The 18,587-nt window shown below is 55.1% G+C and overlaps 1 protein-coding gene across 1 annotated transcript; it reads right to left on the bottom strand.

Annotated features, from left to right (window-relative positions):
- Positions 1-474: 474 nt before the first annotated feature.
- Slc2a7 (solute carrier family 2 member 7) lies at positions 475-16,508 on the bottom strand. Its single transcript, XM_071618680.1, has 12 exons — positions 16,452-16,508; positions 15,165-15,263; positions 13,316-13,476; positions 10,559-10,683; positions 9,540-9,692; positions 7,724-7,849; positions 7,241-7,431; positions 5,764-5,874; positions 4,921-5,022; positions 3,108-3,183; positions 1,255-1,382; positions 475-717 (listed from the first exon to the last, which is right to left on the bottom strand). The coding sequence occupies exons 1-12, from the start codon at positions 16,506-16,508 to the stop codon at positions 496-498; spliced, it is 1,551 nt and encodes a 516-aa protein (XP_071474781.1). The 3' UTR covers positions 475-495.
- Between the last annotated feature and the right edge of the window lie 2,079 nt (positions 16,509-18,587).

Raw genomic sequence — 18,587 nt, forward strand, 5'->3', positions numbered from 1 at the left:
ACTGGAACCTCCAGAGTTGTATGCCAAAATAAAGCTCCTCCCTTTCTTTTTGCAGGACTAGCAATTGAACCCAGGGTCTCCCGCATGCTCGGAAATCGCTCCACCATGGAGCTACACCCCAGCCCCAACCTATTCTCTTTACAAGCTAATTGCCTTGGGCATTCTGTTACAGTAGTGTGAAGCTGACTACTACATTGAACTTGCAAAGCTTTACTTAAAAAAATCCATTCGTATATCATTTACATTTGCGCACCAATGTAGACCCAGAGAATTGAATCTTACCAGTCTTCACATTCCCGCCCATCGCCATACGTCCCTGCTCCCAGCATTAGCTTTGGAAGCTAACCACTTCTTAACTAAATGAGGACCGTGCTTTCCAAAGTCATCCAGTTGCACTGGGAGCACAAAGAGCCACTCAGCCTCTCCAGGGGCCTGGGGCAGGGAGACCCCTTTCTCAGAGAAGGAAGCCTAGAATACAGGCGACATGCAGAGCCACTAAAGGGCAGTCTCCTTGGCAGGCACAGAGGGTATGTGAGGGCCAACCCCAGTTACTTCTTCTTTGATCTCTGGAATCTCCACTCCATTCCTCTTGGCAAAGATATGGTTTATCTCCACAAATGTTCTCCCCTTGGTCTCAGGAATGACCACATAGGTGTAAACCGCAGTGAGGAGGCAGAGGCCAGCAAAGACCAGGAAGCTGTAGGCACCGATGGCCTCCTGGACCAAGAGACCAAGAAGATGGAGGGGGTGGAGCGGGAGGGGGGCAGGCCTGCTCAGGCCCTCTGAGTAAAAAGGCAGTTTCCTCAGGGCCATTTTGTTTGCTCTTAGAGGAGTGAAAGAGCTAGAAAGCAGGGTCCCTCCCAACATGAGAGGAGCCCTTAGCCTGTGGGCAACAGTGACTTCATGGTCTCTGGGCCCCTCCTGTGCTGGGATGTAGAGCTGGTGCACATCTTGGGAAGCAGAGGAAGGAGCCCCCTGTCCATTGCCTCTGGACTTCACCCACCAGGGACCCTAAGCAATGGACCCTTCCCAAGCTGTGTATGGGCGTCCCCTCTGAAATCCTGGCTTGGGGACATGGGCATGTTTAGAGCCGGCCCACATGGGTGTCTCCCGTGAGGCTCTGAGAGCTGCCTCCGCCTTGTGGAATGGGCAGGTGTTCTTGGTAGAAGAGGAACCTCTGCCTACTCACTGGTGCCCCTGCTGACCCCTGGGGGGGACAGGGTGGCTTGGACATGGGGAGGAGGGGCCGCTCACCTGGACCGACGGGAATACCAAGCCCACGATGAAGTTGGTGAGCCAGTGCACAGCCCCGTCCACCGTGAGGGCAGCCGGCCGGGAGGACTGCAGGAAGATCTCCATCCTCACCACCGAGGGGACGGGGCCTGGAGGGGCGGGTGGGCGCAGGGGAGAAGGGCTCAGAGGGCCCCGAGGGCCTGCGGGACACAGCCTGGCCTCGCCTCGACCTCAGGCCCCTGTGTGGGCAGCCCCTGCTGGGTTGGGGAGCAGAAAGGACCCCACCTTTGCCCAAAGAGGAGAGCACAGAAGCCAACGGTGCCCAGCCAAGGCTGGCAACAGTGCAGTGGACAGAAGGCTTCTTGGGAGCAGAGACTCGTGAGTCCGTGCCTTCCCCTCCCAGGTGCCCCGTTCTCTCAAAGCCCTTGCTCTGCATCGGGCTCCTCTGGACGTCCCTGGCCCGGAGGAGGAGCAGGTGCGCTCCGGAGCGCCTGGGCTCCCTAGTGCTGCCCTCCTGTGGCGCGTATGGGAATGGCCGCATCTGCTGGCCACCCTTTTCCTTGTCCAAGTCTTTTTCTCAGTCCTGTTCATCATTACTCCCCTACAGAGCTTTGTCCCGTATTTTCTCCTAATCACCAAGTCCATGAAAATTTGGTACCACAGACCTACTGCCTATCTGTTCATGTGCTGTATGGAAACCTGCGGCTCTGCACACACAAGGCGTAGGACTCTGTCCTCTTCCAACTAGTGTCCCCGTTGGGGGAGCCGGGAGAAGGAATGGTCCCGCTGAAGATGCAGTCTCAGGGGACAGACCAGGAGAGAATTCAAAGCCCCAGAACAAAGCTGCTCTTGGGACTTAGGTACAGAACTCCTGCCAGGGGCCCTTCCTTGGGGCTCTGCTGCCCACTGTGGGTGCAGGTGAGGGTGTTATCTGTCAGGACCCTGCTCAAATGCCAGGCAGCCCTAAGCTGGTCTCCCATGGCTGGCACCTATGGCTACCCTGGGCCACATCAGGCAGGGAGGGGCAGAAGGACCTGGAGCCAAGGTGGGCTACACACACCAGCACCTCCCCCACTAGGCGCCGTCTCTACCTTTGAGGTGCACCGAGGTGGGGTGGGGTGTGGGGGGGTTCCTGTCAAACGGCTCACTGACACACCCCCGTGTGGGCCCCGCTGCTGTCTGCATCTCCAGGGCGAGGCTCGGACAGCCTAGGTGGGGCCTCCCTGGATGTGTGTGTCCAGGTGATCCCTGAACACACAGCGTCTGCATTTTGGTTTATGGATGGTTCTTCCCAAATGAAGACCCCATGGGGCACGTCACTAGGGTCTTAGGAGGCAAATTTCCTCAGGCTTGATTCTCAGGAGGGCACACAGGGACGGAGCTTGGAGGCTCCATGGCTACCATATGGAGGCCTGAAGCTCTTGTCCCGCAGATGTGGGGTTACAGCAGCTCAGCAGCTGGAGGTCAGCAGGGAGCAAAGAGAGGTGACTGTGGGTGGGCTCGGAGGCCAATGGCATATGGAGGGTTTGGACAAGTCAGGGTGCCCTGGGATCTGGCTGGTATGAGTCCCCTCTGCACGGGCTCCTCTCCTTGTTGGGTCTGGACCTGGGTCTGGGTACCTCTGGGAGCCGCACACTAATGAGGCACTGGTCTGAGTGTGATACTGTTGACACTGGAAAATGTTTGCTGAATGAATAAACTTGAACTGGAATGGGGGCCTTTTAGAATGGGTGGACTAGACAGGAACGGAGGGGCGTGGTGGAGGGAACAGCACAAATATTGTGAACCGAGGACGCTCCTCATTCAGCAAGTAATTAGTGAGCACCTGCTCCATAGCCAGAGGGGGCGGGGGCGGAGGAGCTGCAGGTACTCACTGGGCCCGATGGAATGTCCCGCGATGTAGGTGAGGATGCAGATGACACCCAGGTAGGACAGCTCAGGGACTGTGCTCTGTGGGGAAAGGCGGGCCATCTGGGCGCCGGGCCAAGAACCCTTGCTGCAAATGGGCACCTGCGTTCCCACCCTCCTGCCACAGGGAGTCATCACGCCTGGAACCCTGGGCCCCACAGAGCCCTCAAGGGTTCTGAGGCAAGAACAAGGACAGGTGTGGGACATTCTGGCTCCAGAAGCTGCCCAAACCTCTCCTGAGTGATGGCACTGGAGGCACAACCTGCCTTTGATGAGCTTTCGTGCCGAGCACCACTCTTGGCACTTTACAAATAAAACCCTAGAAGGAGGGCTGGGGTCGGGCTCAGTGGCAGGGGCTTGCCTGGCGTGTGTGAGGCCCTGGGTTCGATTCTCAGCACTGCATATAAATAAATAAAATGAAGGTCCATTGACAACTAAAAAATTTTTAAAAATAGATGGACATAATAACTTTATTTGTTTATTTTTTATGTGGTGCTGAGGATCCAACCCAGAACCTCACGCGTGCTAGGTAAGCGCTGCACCATGAGCCCCTCCCCAGCCCACGTCACAAACATTAACACTCCTCTGAGTGAGGAAATTATTACAGAGAGGATGATGTGGAAAAGGAGGAAAAGAACAAAAACTTTGCCTCTGAATTACGGAATAATCTCCTTATTCCATACCTTCTCCTGGTCACAGAGGACAAGAGTTCCAACTCTGTATTTTAATTTGAAAAGGGTTAGTGCAGTGGCAAGGTTACTGCAGAAACAACAGTGGCCAAGAGGCCAGTGAGAGTGACCATCTGATGGTTTTTAAATCATTTTGTATTGTGGTCATGCTATTTTTTTTTGGGGGGGGTACTGTGAATTGAACCCAGGGGTGCTTAACCACGGAGTTACATCCCCAGCCCTTTTTATTTTTTTATGTTGAGACAGGATCTTGCTAAGTTGCTTAGGGCCTCACTGAGGCTAACCTCCAATTGCAATCCTCCTGCCTCAGCCTCGTAAATTGCTGGGGTTGCAGCGTGAGCTATCATACCGCTATAACTGTTTTCTATAAGTTCTATAGAAAACAGATAAAAAATGTATTCTCGAGAGAATCACAAACTGAAGGATGTGTTCCCAAACCAGGGCTGTGTTTTACTCTTGCTGTGGAGTCATCCCGGAGTATTTTAGAGCCCTCCCTGTGACTGTGTCCTCTCAAGGTTCAGCGAATCTGGTCCCCAGGCTACTCTGAGCTCCAGAGAGGACATAGCTCCCCGCGCTGGCAGGACTCCGGGATGGGCGCTCTGCCCTGGGTGCCCCGGGCAGCCTTCAGCGCAGTGAGCCTGGGACTGGTCCTACTTCCGCGTTCCCTCCCGCTGGGCCTCTGGTTTGTCCTGGGTGCTGTCCCTGCTCTGGTGGGGCTTCTTTTCTCTCCTGCCCGGTGTCCACGTGGAGCCCAGCGGGCTCATCCCGACCCGGCGCTGCCCGGGCCATGCCCGTGGACGGGATGGCTTCTTCGATTGCGTCCTGGTTGGCGGGTGTTTCCCGGGCCCTGCGGGGGCCCTTACGAACAGAAACACACGCTGGACTGTAAATTGTCCTCCTGAGTGAGGACACCTGTGGAGTTGCTAGTTTTGGGGTCGGATGCCAGGAGCGATCGTCCTGAACTTCATCTCAGGAGGGGGCTGTACACAGTCCTTGTCCCTGAGCGCGCCGAGCGGTGGGAGGGGCCGAGCTGCCCGACCTCCCACCCGCGCCCTGGTCCCCCACCCGCCGGACACGGAAGGGGCCAAACCTGGAAGAGGAGCGCCAGGGTCAGCACCAGGCAGGCGGAGCCGCAGATGCCGTAGCCGGCCAGCAGGAGGGGCCGCCTCCCCAGCCGCTCCACGGTGACGGCCTGCAAGGGAAGCGCAGTGAGGGACGCCCAGAGTCCCTTGGAGCTGACCCCAACCCCCTGTGGGAGGCCAACCTTAGGGGTGACTGAGTTACACTCCCCAGCCACTGTGCTCCTGTCTGGCCTCCCTGATTGGCAGTGGTGGCCCCTCTGCTGACCATGCAGGGCCTGGAGCTGAACCAGGGCAGGGGATTTGGGGACTCGTCCTCCTGCCAGCCTCTCTTCCTGTGCTCCTGAACTTCTCCCTCCTGCCAGTCTACATCCCCTGAGATTGACTGGGACTTAAACTACCTGAGCTGAAATACAGCTACGTAATAAATAACTTTCTAAAAACAACTGAAGAAATAGGAATAAACCCATCAGGGATTGGTCTAGGTTAAGGACCGTCACCATCCTCTATTTGAGTGAGGGCACTTTGGTCCTTTCCCTTTTTGTTGTTTGTTTTGGGGCTGGAGATCCAACCTAGATCCTGTGTCTGTATGCAAGCTCACTACCAAAGAGCACTTTTGTAAATGCAGCTTATCAGGCAGGAGGGATTCCGGTTTTCAATTACTCTCTGAAATGACAATATTGCCAACAAACACCACATGAGAATAGCAGGTTTGGGTTGCCTGGTCAAGGTCACACAGGTAGTTAATATGTGACGTGGGTCACCAGAACTTTTCTGGCCCTGGTGGGGCGCCTGTCTGCTGGGGGGCACTGCTTGGACACCCTGCAGTGGGGAGGTCACTCCCTGTCACTCACCGAGATGATGGTCATCACCATATTGACAATGCCGGCGCCCACGGTTATGTACTGGGAGTGAGCAGGCTCCACGCCAGCAGATATATAGATGGTGTCTGCGTAGTAGTTGATCTAAAACACAAACTCAGGGTTGAGGGGAGAGGCCTGGGACCCAGGCCCCGGGCTTCACCTTCTGGCCTCAAACAATAAACAGTCCTGAAAGCCTGGGTTGGGGACAGGAAGGAGACAGCCCGTGGGGGTGGAGATAGGACTCCTGGAATGGAGGCTGGCCGAACCCTTCTCTGAGCCCAGATTCTGCAACTATAAAATGGGAGTGGACCACAAGGACCTCTAAGCACTTCTCCCCACGTTCCTTTGCTAGTCTATAAGCTCAGACCACAAACAGTGATTCATCTCTTATTTGGGGCCAAGCCAACTGTAAGTTCAGCTTGTCTGTGGCTGAGTGGGAGACACATGTCCATAAAGCCCCCAGGTTGTTGGCACAAAGGAAATTTCCAAAGACACTCATGTTGGTCCCCACTTGGTGGCTTCCGTTTGTGCTGTCTACTCCCAAGATCACTTGCTGAACACCTTGAATCCCAAAAGATCAATGACACTTCCTTTGAATATCAACTGGGTGTCCCACTCAACCTTGATGGTGGTTCTAGAAGTGACCTTCTTCAGATCTCTGCCCTTCCCTCCGCATCATCAATAAATACACCTACAGCAAAAGAAGCATGTCCCCATGATGCCACATGGTTAGAGCTGAGTGGCTTCCAGGCTGCTCTGAGCCAGCCTGGATCCACCACCTACCCTAGGCTGGATGCTGAGAGTGGGGGCAGGGCTCTGGCTCTGTCTGGCTGATCTCTTCCACAGAAGGAAAGAACTGGGCTGGGGTTGTGGCTCAGTGGTAGAGCGCTTGCCTAGCACACTTGAGGCTTTGGGTTCCGTCCCCAGCACCACATAAAAGTAAATAAAAGTATAAAAAATATTTTTTAAAAAGGAAGGGAAAGAATTACTGGTAGGAGAATTTTCTCTTAGGGACTGAGAAGCAAAGAAAAATGTTCTATAGAAAAGAGAAAAATAAAGCAGCAGCCCATGGGGAGAGGGGAAATTAAAAGATGGCTGCTGTTCTCGCTCCAGGGCTGCTCCTGGGGCCCTGAGGCCTGGCTGGCCTTCTTTAGTGGCGCCACCTGCTGTAAATGAAGTCTGATTTTGCTTTATCTCTTTCCAAGGGGGTCTTGTTACTTGCAAAAGAAACAAGCCCTGGTGACCGAGTGCGGCTGTCCCTCCCAGAGCTGGACGTGTCTGCCCGGGTTTTGCTCGTTAAGTCCTCCGTCCATCCATCTGGGAGGCAGAGCTGAGCTTTGCACGTGGCAATAACAAAGCCACTCGTGCTTGTTCCGTGACTCAAATGGCTTTCAAGGGCCGGAAGCCCCTGGAGCAGGCTGCAGACCCCTCCCCGCCGGACCGCCCCGCTTTCCACGTGCCCGCGCACCGCGTTGATCCCGGACAGCTGCTGGCCGGCCATGAGCACGAGGATGGTGATGAGCTGCCAGCGCAGGGCCCGGAAGGTGAAGAGGTTGAGCACAGACAGGCGGCCCGCCGCGCGCTCCTCGCGCTCCTCCGCTCGCATGTCCTCCATCTCGGCCTCCACGTCGGCGGCGCGACCTCTCAGCCTCCCCAGAGCTGCGGAGCAGAGCGGCCCCACCACGTGCGCGGCGCGCCAGGCTTCGGGAGCGCGGGACGTCCCCACGCGGCCCACTCTGGGCTCGCCGCTTGGCACCCAATCAGGTGCCCAGCATGGTGGCCGCGCCCCAGTAGCCACCCTGCACGGGGCTCGGGATCTGTGACCCTGACTGTGACCCTGACGGTGTTCCCAGCTGAGCGCTTTGAGCTGACGGGGAGGGCATTTTGGGGGGCGTGGGGCAGGAAGGGAAAGGGGCGCGAGGGCTCGGGGAGCAGCCTCTCGCCTCTGTACCTTGCCGCGCGGTCTCCTCGTCTCCTCTCTGAATCAGGGTGTAGCGGGGGCTCTCGGGGAAGAAGGGCAGGGAGAGGAGCTGGATCAGCGCGGGGACCCCCGTGAGAGCCAAGAGCACAGGCCAGCCTGAAAGGAAGTGACGCTCGACCAGGCCACCCCGGGGGCCACAGAGCCTCCAGCAGCCCCAGCCGGCCTCAGGCCACATCTGGACTCTGAGTGGCCTCTGCCCACTGAGAAGCAAGGACCGTGGGCAAGTCCTTGCCAAGAGGTGGCTGCCACGGGCTCACCCACAAAGGGGTTCCATATTAAGAATGGAGAAAACGATCGCAATTGAAAAAAAACATGAGTTTTATTCATTCCAACCATCCTAGAAATCATCTTATTTCTAGAATATGATCTGAAAATGTGAGCCCTAGAGAAATGGATCTGCATCATTTCCCCTAACTTTAGGCTGGAAGCTGCATGATCTCTAGGTCCCTGGAGGCTGGGGCTGGGGAGTGGACAGACTCAGCGCTGTGCCTGCCCCTTGCCCAGGGTTTGGGTCCAGGCAGGGGTACTGAGGTCTAAGATGTGGGTAGGGTCCTTGATGCCTCCTGGGGGGCTGCCTCTGATGTGTGTGAGTTTTGTTTTCTTAACAGTAAGATAAAGATAGTGATAACACTACTGATAAAGTCAGGAGTGGTGAGGGGGCGAAAGAGCACTCCAGGGCCAGGACAAGTAGCCAGCATGGTGTCCATTTAAATCTGGGGATGAGGCTTAATTGATATTTTTCCCTGCAGTATTGGGGATTGAACCCAAGGGGCACTTCACCACTGGAGCTAAATCTCTAGCTCTTTTTAACATTAAGAAAAAAAAATTGCTAAGTTGCCCAGGCTGCCTTGAACTTGTGATCTTCCTGCCTCAGCCTCCAGAGCTGCTGGGATTGCAGGCCTGCGCCACCACTCTAATTAATGTTTAATTTTCAGCTGTGGGGCGGTGGTTTGGGAATCACTGCTAATGATCCTGTATGGGTCCCCCCACTGACTTCTTAGTAGAATACCTTCAAGATATCATGGAAAATACAAAGCATAGATTCATGGACTGAGGGTGTAGCTCAGTGGTAGAGCACTTGCTTAGCATGTGTGAGGCCCTGAGTTCAATCCCCAGTACTGGGGGGAAAAAGAAAAAGTGTGGCTCTTGTTTGATCTGGGTCATTCAAAAAGCTTTTAAAGAGACTCCACTGTGTTCTGGGGGCTGCTAACACTGTCTTGCCAAGTCTAACACTTCTAGCCAAGTTTATTGGTCTGTTCTCTGGTCTACCCTCCCCATGACTGTTTCATACTTTTTTCCTTCTCTGACTTTAGCCATGTTCCCCCATGGTCACACTCAGGTAATGACCTTGTTGAGAAAATAGAAGCCACCAGAAGAAAATATCTAGAGGTGCCACCTTCATGCATGTCACGGTAATGGGGGCTGCACACTGAGCACCCTGCACCCATGTCCCTCCCTGCTGCATTATTCCAGTAGCAGCCAAATATGCTGATATTTTTCCCAGCTTGAAAACAAATCTCTTCTCTCCACCAAGCTTCCCCTCCCAGTTGCCTCTCAGGTTTTCTCCTTCCTTTAATAGCAAGACTCTGACTGGTCTCTGTGTCTCTCCTCTCATTCCCAAGCACAGCCTGTCTCCATTGCCCACGGACACTGCCCAGGTGGTCATCTGGGTCCACTGGCTGTAATTGACCGACCCAAAGGTCACCTTCCAGGCCTCCCCTGACTTGCTCCGTGAGTTGGGCTCCGCACACTTGAGGCCCTGGCTCTGACTTTTGCTGCGAGTTACCTGTGGGGTTGCCCAGGACGGCCTGCAGGCTGAAGACCTGCGCCAGGAAGATTCCAGTGATGACGAACACCTCCGTCATCGTTCCCAGGGTGCCTCTCAGATTCTTGGGAGCCAGTTCTCCCAGGTACATGGGAAGAGCACTGTAGGAGATGCCTGGTTCAGGCAAAGTGAAAATCAAGGCAGGCCAAGACCAGTGCCCACCCTCCAGAGATGCGGGAGCCCTGGACAGGTGGCAGCGCCTCTGTGACTGAGCTGGAAATAGGCCAGTTTTGGTGTTTCTCTCTCTCTCCCCACCCCCTTCCTTCCCTCCCTCCCTCTCTCCCTCCCTCTCTTTTTTTCTCTCTAGCTGGGATTATAGGCACGCACCACTGTGCCCAGCAAATAAGCCAACCTTGACTATTTGGTTTAGACATATCAAAATCCCCCCAGAATTCTTCACCCCCTCTGGGGACATTGCTAGGATATAGCGGTATAGCTGCCCAGCTGGGCCTCCTGTTAGAGGGGAGAAGTCTAGGCCTCTGTGTGTTCCCAGGGTTAATAGGTAACTCTTACCTTTACCTAGGATTTATCTTCATGTGGAATTGAGATATAACTTTTGCTTTTATTTATTTTCTGATATTTCTAAATCACACACACACACACACACACTTGTAACAGCATTACTATAGTTAAGAAACCTTGTCAACTGGTGACTGAGACTCCACATTTTGCATTTATTTTGCTTGAAATCCCTGTCTTTGGTTTAAACTGTACATCTTCCTTGGGAGATGCCTTATAAACCCTCATTTGTATCTCATAGTAAATGGTGTTTCTAACGATCCTCCCCTAGAGAAGATTTTGTTAAATAAATGAAAGGACCTAGAAAGCCTGACGTTTGCCCCAAAAGGGGAAAGAGGCAGATAGAGCCAGTGAGACCCAGACCCGCTGCACTCAGCCTTGGCCCATGGTGTTGTCTCAGAGCCCTTCCCCTGACAGGTGCACTGAATCCCACTTGGGGCTGAGGCCACCATCCCAGGTACCTGCACAGACTCCCACCAGCACTCGAGAGAAGATGATCAGCTCAAAGGCCTGGGCCACTTTGCTGACTCCCATCAGGATGGCGGGGAGGATGGCGAAGATGTTGTTGATCAGCAGCGTTCCCTTTCTGCAAGACAGCAGTGCCCAGAGGGCAGGGATGGTCACGCCAGGAGCTCTGGACACCAGCTTCTGCGTTGCGGGCCATCACTACAGAGGCAGGGAATGCACCTGAGAACAGGCTGATGGGTGGGACAGTGGACTCAAGGGTTCTCCAAATTCGTGTTGCAGCCTTTCACTCCCAAAGTGGGGGTGATTAAGTCATGAGGGGAGCTCTGGCAATGGGATTAGGCCATCAGGGCTGGGAGAGCGTAGCTCAGGGGCTTGCCTAGTGTATCTGGGGTCTAGGGGCCTGGGTTCCATCTGTGGGGGTGGGGGAGGGGGCAAGAGACAGGCAGGCTCGCTCATTCCATTCTCTCTCTCCCCCGCCTTCTGTGAGGACACAGAAGGAACGCAGACTTGTGCCATCCAGGAAGCAGGTTCTCGGCTGGCACCTTGAGCTTGGACTTGCAGCTTTTAGACCTTGGGAAATCAATGTCTGTTGTTTCAGTTTCCCTGTGTGATTTGTCACAACCGCTTGTACTGACTAAGTCAGAGGGGAAGGAAGGTGAGGCAAGGACACCTGGGCCAAACTCCCAGGAAAGAGGATGTGGGGTCAGTGGGGGTGGGGCGCGCTCTGACCATCATAGCTCCTGGGAAGGAATAAGCTGCCCCAGGAGAGGGGAGCTTCCTGTCTCTGGTGGAATTCAAGTTGTTGCTGGTGGTTCCTAGACCAGAAGCGATGATTGACAGGAGTGTTGGATGGGAGATTCCCACAGCAGGTGGGGTGCAGAGTAGGACTGGATGATCTCTAAAGCCCTTCTAAGGCTGAAAGCCACCAGCCTGTGACATGGAGGGAGACAGCATCTGAAAATGAGTGCTCAGCGGGATGTACCCTGCAGGCCCCTGCCACCCATCCCATCTTCTTGACTCTGCTCCATGTCTCAGACTTGCACCAAGGGTCCGGGTCCTCTGTCCCTTGCCTGGGGTTCCAGTTTTGCCAGTGCAAGGCAGTGACCAGAGGGAAGGACACATGCTCCCTGGCTGGGTGCTGGCCGGCTGGCCTGGCACTGGGGGCTGTCTTCTGTTTCCTTCTCTGTCTGCCTCCAGAGGTGTTAGCGGCTTCCTCCCCTCTCCTCTTCAGGACTGGAGGGACTCTGCCTAGCCTTTGTCATTTCCCACACTCTGCTGCTGCCTTTCAGGGCCCTGATCTATACAGGCCCCTGAGTGAAGCAGCCAAGGGGCCGTGGCTCTGCCCTGGGAGCAGGGCTGATGAGGTCCCTGCAACAGTCAATGCTGAGGACTCTTGGGGATCTGCAGTGTGCAGGCTGAATTCCTTAGCCACTTTTCACTCCCTGGGACTGTCCCAGCACCAAGAGAGCACCCCCTAGAGCTCCCAGAAGCTCAAGGAGAACAAATAGTCTACCCTGGCCCCACCTTCCTTCTACTCCCTCCCTTCCTGGCCACCAGGAGCCTGCTGGCCTCTGGGGACTCTGGGGGTCAGGACCCCACTCACAAGGCCAGCTCCACCCCACCTCCAGGCTCGGGCTCCTCATCTGCAAAATCTCCTCTGCAGAGGTGAGGTCCTCTCCAAGTCTCCTCCACCACCCAGGTGCCTTGGCTTGGGGGTCCAGACAAGGAAGTGGAGGGCAAGCCTGGGCTTCCAAAACAGTCCAGCCGCTCTTGGGGTGGCTGAGAACAGCCCAGTCTGAGTTGCAAGGCCTCCTGGACTATGACACACCTGGAATTCACTGAGTGCGCTCTTCACTGAAGGGCACAGGAAGGGCGAGTAATTGTTCATTGACTATTTGCAGGGGAGGCCCCTGGGTCCTGCCTTCAGAGACAGATAATTGCCAACCAACAATATTTTCTTTTATGCCTGAAACAGCACCGCCGTTTTCTCTTCTTTCTGTTTTTTGTTTGTGTGTGTTAGTTTTCATTGTAGGGTGTTCCTCTCCCTCCCCCACACCGCCTACTTGGCACATCAAGTCCAAGTGCAGCTGTGAGTTCCAAGGAGCAGGCCTGAGCACATGCAGTGCCTCCATCCCTCACCCCGACCCATGACCCGGCTCCTGCTCCTCCTTCCCGGGGACCTTGACCTGTGTGTCCCCTTATCTGTGCAGCGGGGTCTGTGCAGCACCTGGGCTTGGGCAGGCAGGGGAGTGAGTCTGAGCAAAGGGCAAAGACTGAGTCTCCATTTCCCAGTAAAAGAGTGAGACCCTGGCACGTGGAATGACACAGCCTGAGGCCAGGTGTCAGGACAGCACATGGCCAGGCCATGCAGAGAGAGTTGCGCCTGTTAGACCTGGGGCCACAGTCACCCGAGTGCGGGGTGAGACCCAGCCAAGTAGCACTTATCCAACTCCTGCTGGAAGTGCTGACGAGGCCCAAGCTGAGTACCAAGGGGAACTTTGCTCTCAAAGGCGGCAGCGCCTCTGGGGCGAGTGACAGGGGAGGCTGTGCCCCCGCCAGGGCCTGGGGAAGAGATTCCAGAGAAGTCCAGGCACTGGCTGTGAGTCCGACGTCCATGGCAAAGGGGAGACGTGGTTTCTGACCTCTGGATCTTCAGGGTCATATGGTGTCCCTCCCAGGTGCACAATCACCAGGAGACAGTGGGGTCTGCTGACCCGGATTTCATGTAGGACAGCATACCCTCTATTTACCTGCCACACCTGTCAACCAGCAGGCCAACCACCAAAGACCCCAACAAGCCGCCCAGAGGAAACATGGACACAGTGCAGGACCACAGGAGCAGCAGGGCCTTCTCATCCATGAATGTTCCATGTCGCTCAAAGTAGGTTTCATTATAAAACGACTTGAAGACCTGAAAAACACGACCCGCCCACAGCCCAATATGCAACTCAAGAGGAAGAACGCCCTGAGCATTCTCAGCTGCCCCTTGTCATCGCAAAGAGGGATGTGTCTGCCAAGTCTGCAGGACACTCAGTGATTCTCTGCTGGTGAGAAGAAAATGATCTTCTGTGCGATGGAGTGAGATGAGAAACCAGATCGCATGCAATATTGTTAAAATTCACTATAAACAACCCATTTTTCAGAGCCTTACTCTGCCAGAGACAACATAGAAAATATGCCAACTAATTATGTGGCTTTGGGCAAGTGGGATAACCAGCTTAAGCCCTCATCTCTTCAGTGACAGGAAGAATTTGTGAGCATTAATTGCAATAAAGTGACTCAGAAAAGGTGACCCAGCGCTAGGGGTGCAGTACTCGCTTAGCACGTGAAAGGCCCTGGGTTCAATCCCCAGGGCTGCAGAACAGAAAAAGAAAGAAAAAATGTTCCATCAATGGTAATATCCATAAATAAACCAATCTCTCTCTATATATATATGTAATATCTACATGTAAGTAATTCCTACACACACACACATATAGGTACCGCAGAACCACCTACAGAGCAGCAGCTACATTTATGATCTTGATTTTTCAAAATTCATGCTGGGAATGGAACCCAGGGCCTCCCACGTGCTGGGTAAGCTCTCTACACTGAGCCCCACCCCCAGTCTGATTTTTTTTTTTTTCTTGTTGGTCCAGGGGATTGAACCCAGGGCTCTACCTTGGCCACCGCCCACCCCCCAGTCACTTCTATGTTACTTTGAGACAGGGTCTTGCTAAGGTCCTCAGGTGGCCTCAAACTTGTGATTCTCCTACCTCAGACTCCCTAGGAGCTAAGACTACCAGTACACGCTGCTGTATCAGGCTTTTAATGACATCGATCAAAAACAAAAACAAAAACAAAAAAAAACCCAAACCCTGCAGAACTCACGTACTGGCCGAACAGTAAGTCTACCTGCTCTCCCTCCTGAGGTGCTGGACCCTGTCCCCTCTACTCCTTCGGGGGTGTCTTTTCTGCAACAGTCCCCATCTGTGCAGGCCTGGTCTCCCCTCTCCACAATATGCCCCATCAGTATACAAATGTGACTCCTGCCCTGCAGAAACCCCGCCGTCACCCGCCACCCAGCTTCCTCTCTGCCTCTCCCTCCCGCCCAGCAAAACCCCTTCCCAAGTGCTGTTCTCACCGCCTGCGCCTCACCCCACTGTTGCCTCCTGAGCCCACACCACCCAGGTTTTTGTGCCAGGCCCGTGCCCTCCACAAGGTCAAAGTCCAGGGCCGGTTCTCGTCCTCTGCCTTGCCCAGCTGTAGGGACACCCTGCCCTCAGGTTCTCGTCCCCAGGACGAGGACCCTCTCTCCTTTTCTTGTGCTTCTCCTGGCTCCAATCTCAGTCTCTGAATGCCGGAGTTCAGTTCTTGACCCGTTACCTTTGCCATCTACCGGTGGCCTTCCGGGGTGAGGGCAGTGGAGCTGAGACCCAAGGAGACTAGGGGGATAATCCAGGTCCCCCGGATCCTAGTGTGCCTAGAAGGATGACAGTCCTGGGAGGAACTGTCACACAGTCACAGATGGCTGCTGTCTCCCATCTCCCGCCCACGGGCCTGCTCACCCCGCCACCCCCCTCCCGCCCGGTGCCCACCTGGTGCCCACCTGGTACCCACCTGGTGGGGCGTGTTGACCACGGCGATGTTGTAGCCGTACTGGAAGGCGGAGCCGAAGGCTGCACTCAGCGTGGCCAGCACCAGCGTGGGCTGCAGCCGCTGTGGGGGACGAGGCCCAAGGTCAGGGACTGTGGGTTGTTCCTGGGGACCACCAGGCCTCTGTGGGGTGGGCATGAGAAAGGTGTGGCTTCTACTTCCCTCCACCTCGGACCAGAGGTGGGGTTAGGGGATGCGGGCCATGCCTAGGAAGTGGGAAGAGGTGGCTGGTGGGGGAGGGGGTCCCAGCTGGGGCTCCTCAGAGATCTGAGGCCTCGTCCCTTGCTCCCCCAGCAGGCATTCGTCTCCCCGCTGAAGACATAGCTCAGCACCTCCTGGCTCGCCCTGGGCCAGCCCAGGGGATGACGTATGGAGCCGGGTGCTGCAGGGAGGCCCTGCTCCGGGGAAGCTCCCTTTCTAAGGAGGTGAGGAAAGAAGGACAGAAAAGAGAAGGTGACCATGCGTGAATTCCCAACAGTGACAGGCTGTGAGGATTACAGAGCAGGGGATGGGGTAGAGTCATGGGCTGGGGCCCTGTTCAGCAGGTGGACAGGGACGGCCTCTTTGAGAGGTGCCTGCTGAGCAGAGAGCTGGGTTGATCCCGGGGGTCAGCAACAGGACTAGCCTTCCAGACAGAGGGAGCCTAGGCGGGCCCTGGGGCCACCTGCTCGGTTTTGGCTCCAGAACAGGCCCTCAGGACATCGAGGCATCTCCGGAGCCTGTGGCACAGTTTCCAGGGCGGCTGTCACCTCCAGAGTAGCTGGGGGTGTGGGCGGGCGCATGGCCTGAGGGTCAAAGTCCAAGGAGTGGGCAGGGGATCTGAGGCCATGTCTGTGACTGTCTCTCAGAGCTCCAAGAAACCAGGGTCCTGGACCAACTGTCCACTCCACGGTGTGTGCACCTCCCCGCTCGAGTGCCACCAGCTGCCCACAGCCCTGAGTCCAGTACCAGGCAGAAGGAGAGGGGCCGGGCATTCTTCAGAGGCCACCTCCCTGAGGGTGGGGAGCAGGACTTGCGTGTGAGGAGGGGGCATGTCCAGCACCGTCCAGTCTTCCTGAACCTCGGGAGCTGGACTCGTCCCACTGTGCTTGTGGCTGAACAGGGGGCCTCGGGGTGGCTGCCTCCCTGCACTGTCTCTTTGGGCAGGCAACCCCTGACCCTCCCTGCTAGAAGTATTTCCAGGGTCTTCACCTCCCTCCAAGATCCCCACCCTTTTTGGGAAAGGGACAAGGACAGTGCTTGGACACTTACCCCCTCCCTGGGTGGGGTGGGCGGAGGGGTCCTCGTCCCTGACCCCGTGCTCTCCATGCTTGTTTAGGTTGGAGGACAGATGTGCTGCCTCCCAGGTGACACCCGAGCCCTGCTCTCCACTGGAGCCTGACAAGCCTGCTGTGTCACCTGTCCTCTGGGTCGGCCTGGCTTTATGACTTTTGTCCTCTGAACCCTGATGACTTTCCCCAGGAGTCTTTTCTCCTTGGAGGGTTGATAAAATATGTGTTGATGTAGCCAGTGACACGCAGCAGCGGGAATTCAGTCTTTGCATCCGCTGAGCCCCAACCAGAAGCTCCCAAGTGGCCCAAAGGAGGACAATGTTATCTCTAGAAATGAGGAGTTTCAGAAACCAAGTCAGGCCATGGCTGCACCTCGGGCTCCTCCTGTGTGGCTTCTCTACAGAGGCTTCTTCCGATGCATTGGGGCGAATTCTGCGTTTTGTGGGTAAGACAAAACCGAGGAGTTTTGAGCATGGAGGAGGATTCCAAGTTCAAGGCCAGTTTGGGCAACTTAGCAAGGCCTTGTCTCCAAAAAAACCCAGCAGGCCTACAATTCCACCTCCTAGAGAAGCTGAGCAGAATTGCAAATTTAAGGCTAATCTCAGCAATTTAGTAAGACACTGTCTCAAAAAATAAAAGAAAGTTGGTGGAGGGCTGGGAGTGTAGCTTAGTGATAGAGTGCCCCGGGGTTCCATCCCTAGTACCAAAAAAAGGTGGGGAGTACAAGGGATGTAACTCAGTGGTAGAAAGCACCAAGTTCAAGCCCTAGAGCCACACACACACACATACACACACACACACATTATATTTGACTTATCTAATACTTGTGTTAGTTTTCCATTACTGCAACAAAATACTTGAAATAATCATCTTAAAAAGAGGAAAGGTTTATTTTGATTCAGAGCTTTGGAGATTTCAGTCCATGGTGGTTGACCCTGTTGCTTTTGAGCCTGTGTCGAGGCAGCACATCACGGTGGGATCACATGGTAGAGGAAGCCCATTCATCTTATCCAGGAAACTTAAGAAAAGTAAGGTACCTTTCCAGTGTGGTGGCACATGCCTAAAATCCCAGCAGCTTGGGAGGCTGAGGCAGGAGGACTGTGGGTTCAAATCCAGCCTCAGCAAAAGCAAGGTGCTAAGCAACTCAGTAAGACCTTGTCTCTGAATAAAATACAAAATAGGGCTGGGGATGTGGCTCAGTGCCCCTGAGTTTAATCCCCAGCACACCCCCCCCCCAAAAAAGAAAAGAAATGTAAGATACCTGGGACCCACCATCCCTTTGTGCCCCCAGCCACCCAAAACCTCTTATGTGCAAAGAACAGTGCCGTCAGGCAGGTGTCCGGGCTTCCTGTTCAAGAGCCCACTCAGCACACCTTGAAGCACTGCCGGCCTTCACTGGCCGATGCACGGCCTTCGCATAGTGAGGCCGCATTTCTGGCCAGACCGCGGGGGTCTCAGCTGACCCTGCAAGAGCAGGACGCCTGGCTGGGTTTCCCTGGACGGTCTGGTTGAGCTTCGGGAGGCCGGCTGTGTTTATCTTGCTGGTCACGCTGTCAGTGACAGTGGGCATCCCTTGGTGTCCCAGGGCCGAGCAGAATGTGGGAGGACAGGCGCAGTCTCAGCCGATGGCAGCGGGAGAAGAGGAGCTGTGTGTGGAGGAGAGAAACCACCGCCTGGCCTGTGCGCAGGAGGGAGCGGGACGTGCGCTCCGCCGCCTCAATCCTCACTCACTGCACCGAGGGACAGACCTTGGAGCAGATGACAGCGCAGCAGAGATGTGGAGACGGCTCCACTGTCTCACTAACGCCGCATCCCACAGGCCCTTCCAGAACGGAAATAGTCACTGCCCACTGCTCCTGATGTCCCCTCCCCCTGGAAGCAGCACAGTGTCCTCAGGCTGCACAAAGGAAAATCCGTCCAACGTAAAGGGCTGGCATTTAACCTGTGACTACATCCTTCCTAGGTAGCAAGATCCCTTTCTTTTAAAGTGTCCTTTTCTCATTTTGATTGTAGAGGAGCCTTCAATCTTTTCTCTTTTTAGTGGTACTGGGAATTAAACCCAGGGGTGCACTACCCTTGAGATGTATGCCCAGTTCTTTTTATTTTTATTTTTATT

The sequence above is a fragment of the Marmota flaviventris genome, chromosome 10, assembly GCF_047511675.1.
Source record: "Marmota flaviventris isolate mMarFla1 chromosome 10, mMarFla1.hap1, whole genome shotgun sequence".
Lineage (NCBI taxonomy): Eukaryota > Metazoa > Chordata > Mammalia > Rodentia > Sciuridae > Marmota > Marmota flaviventris.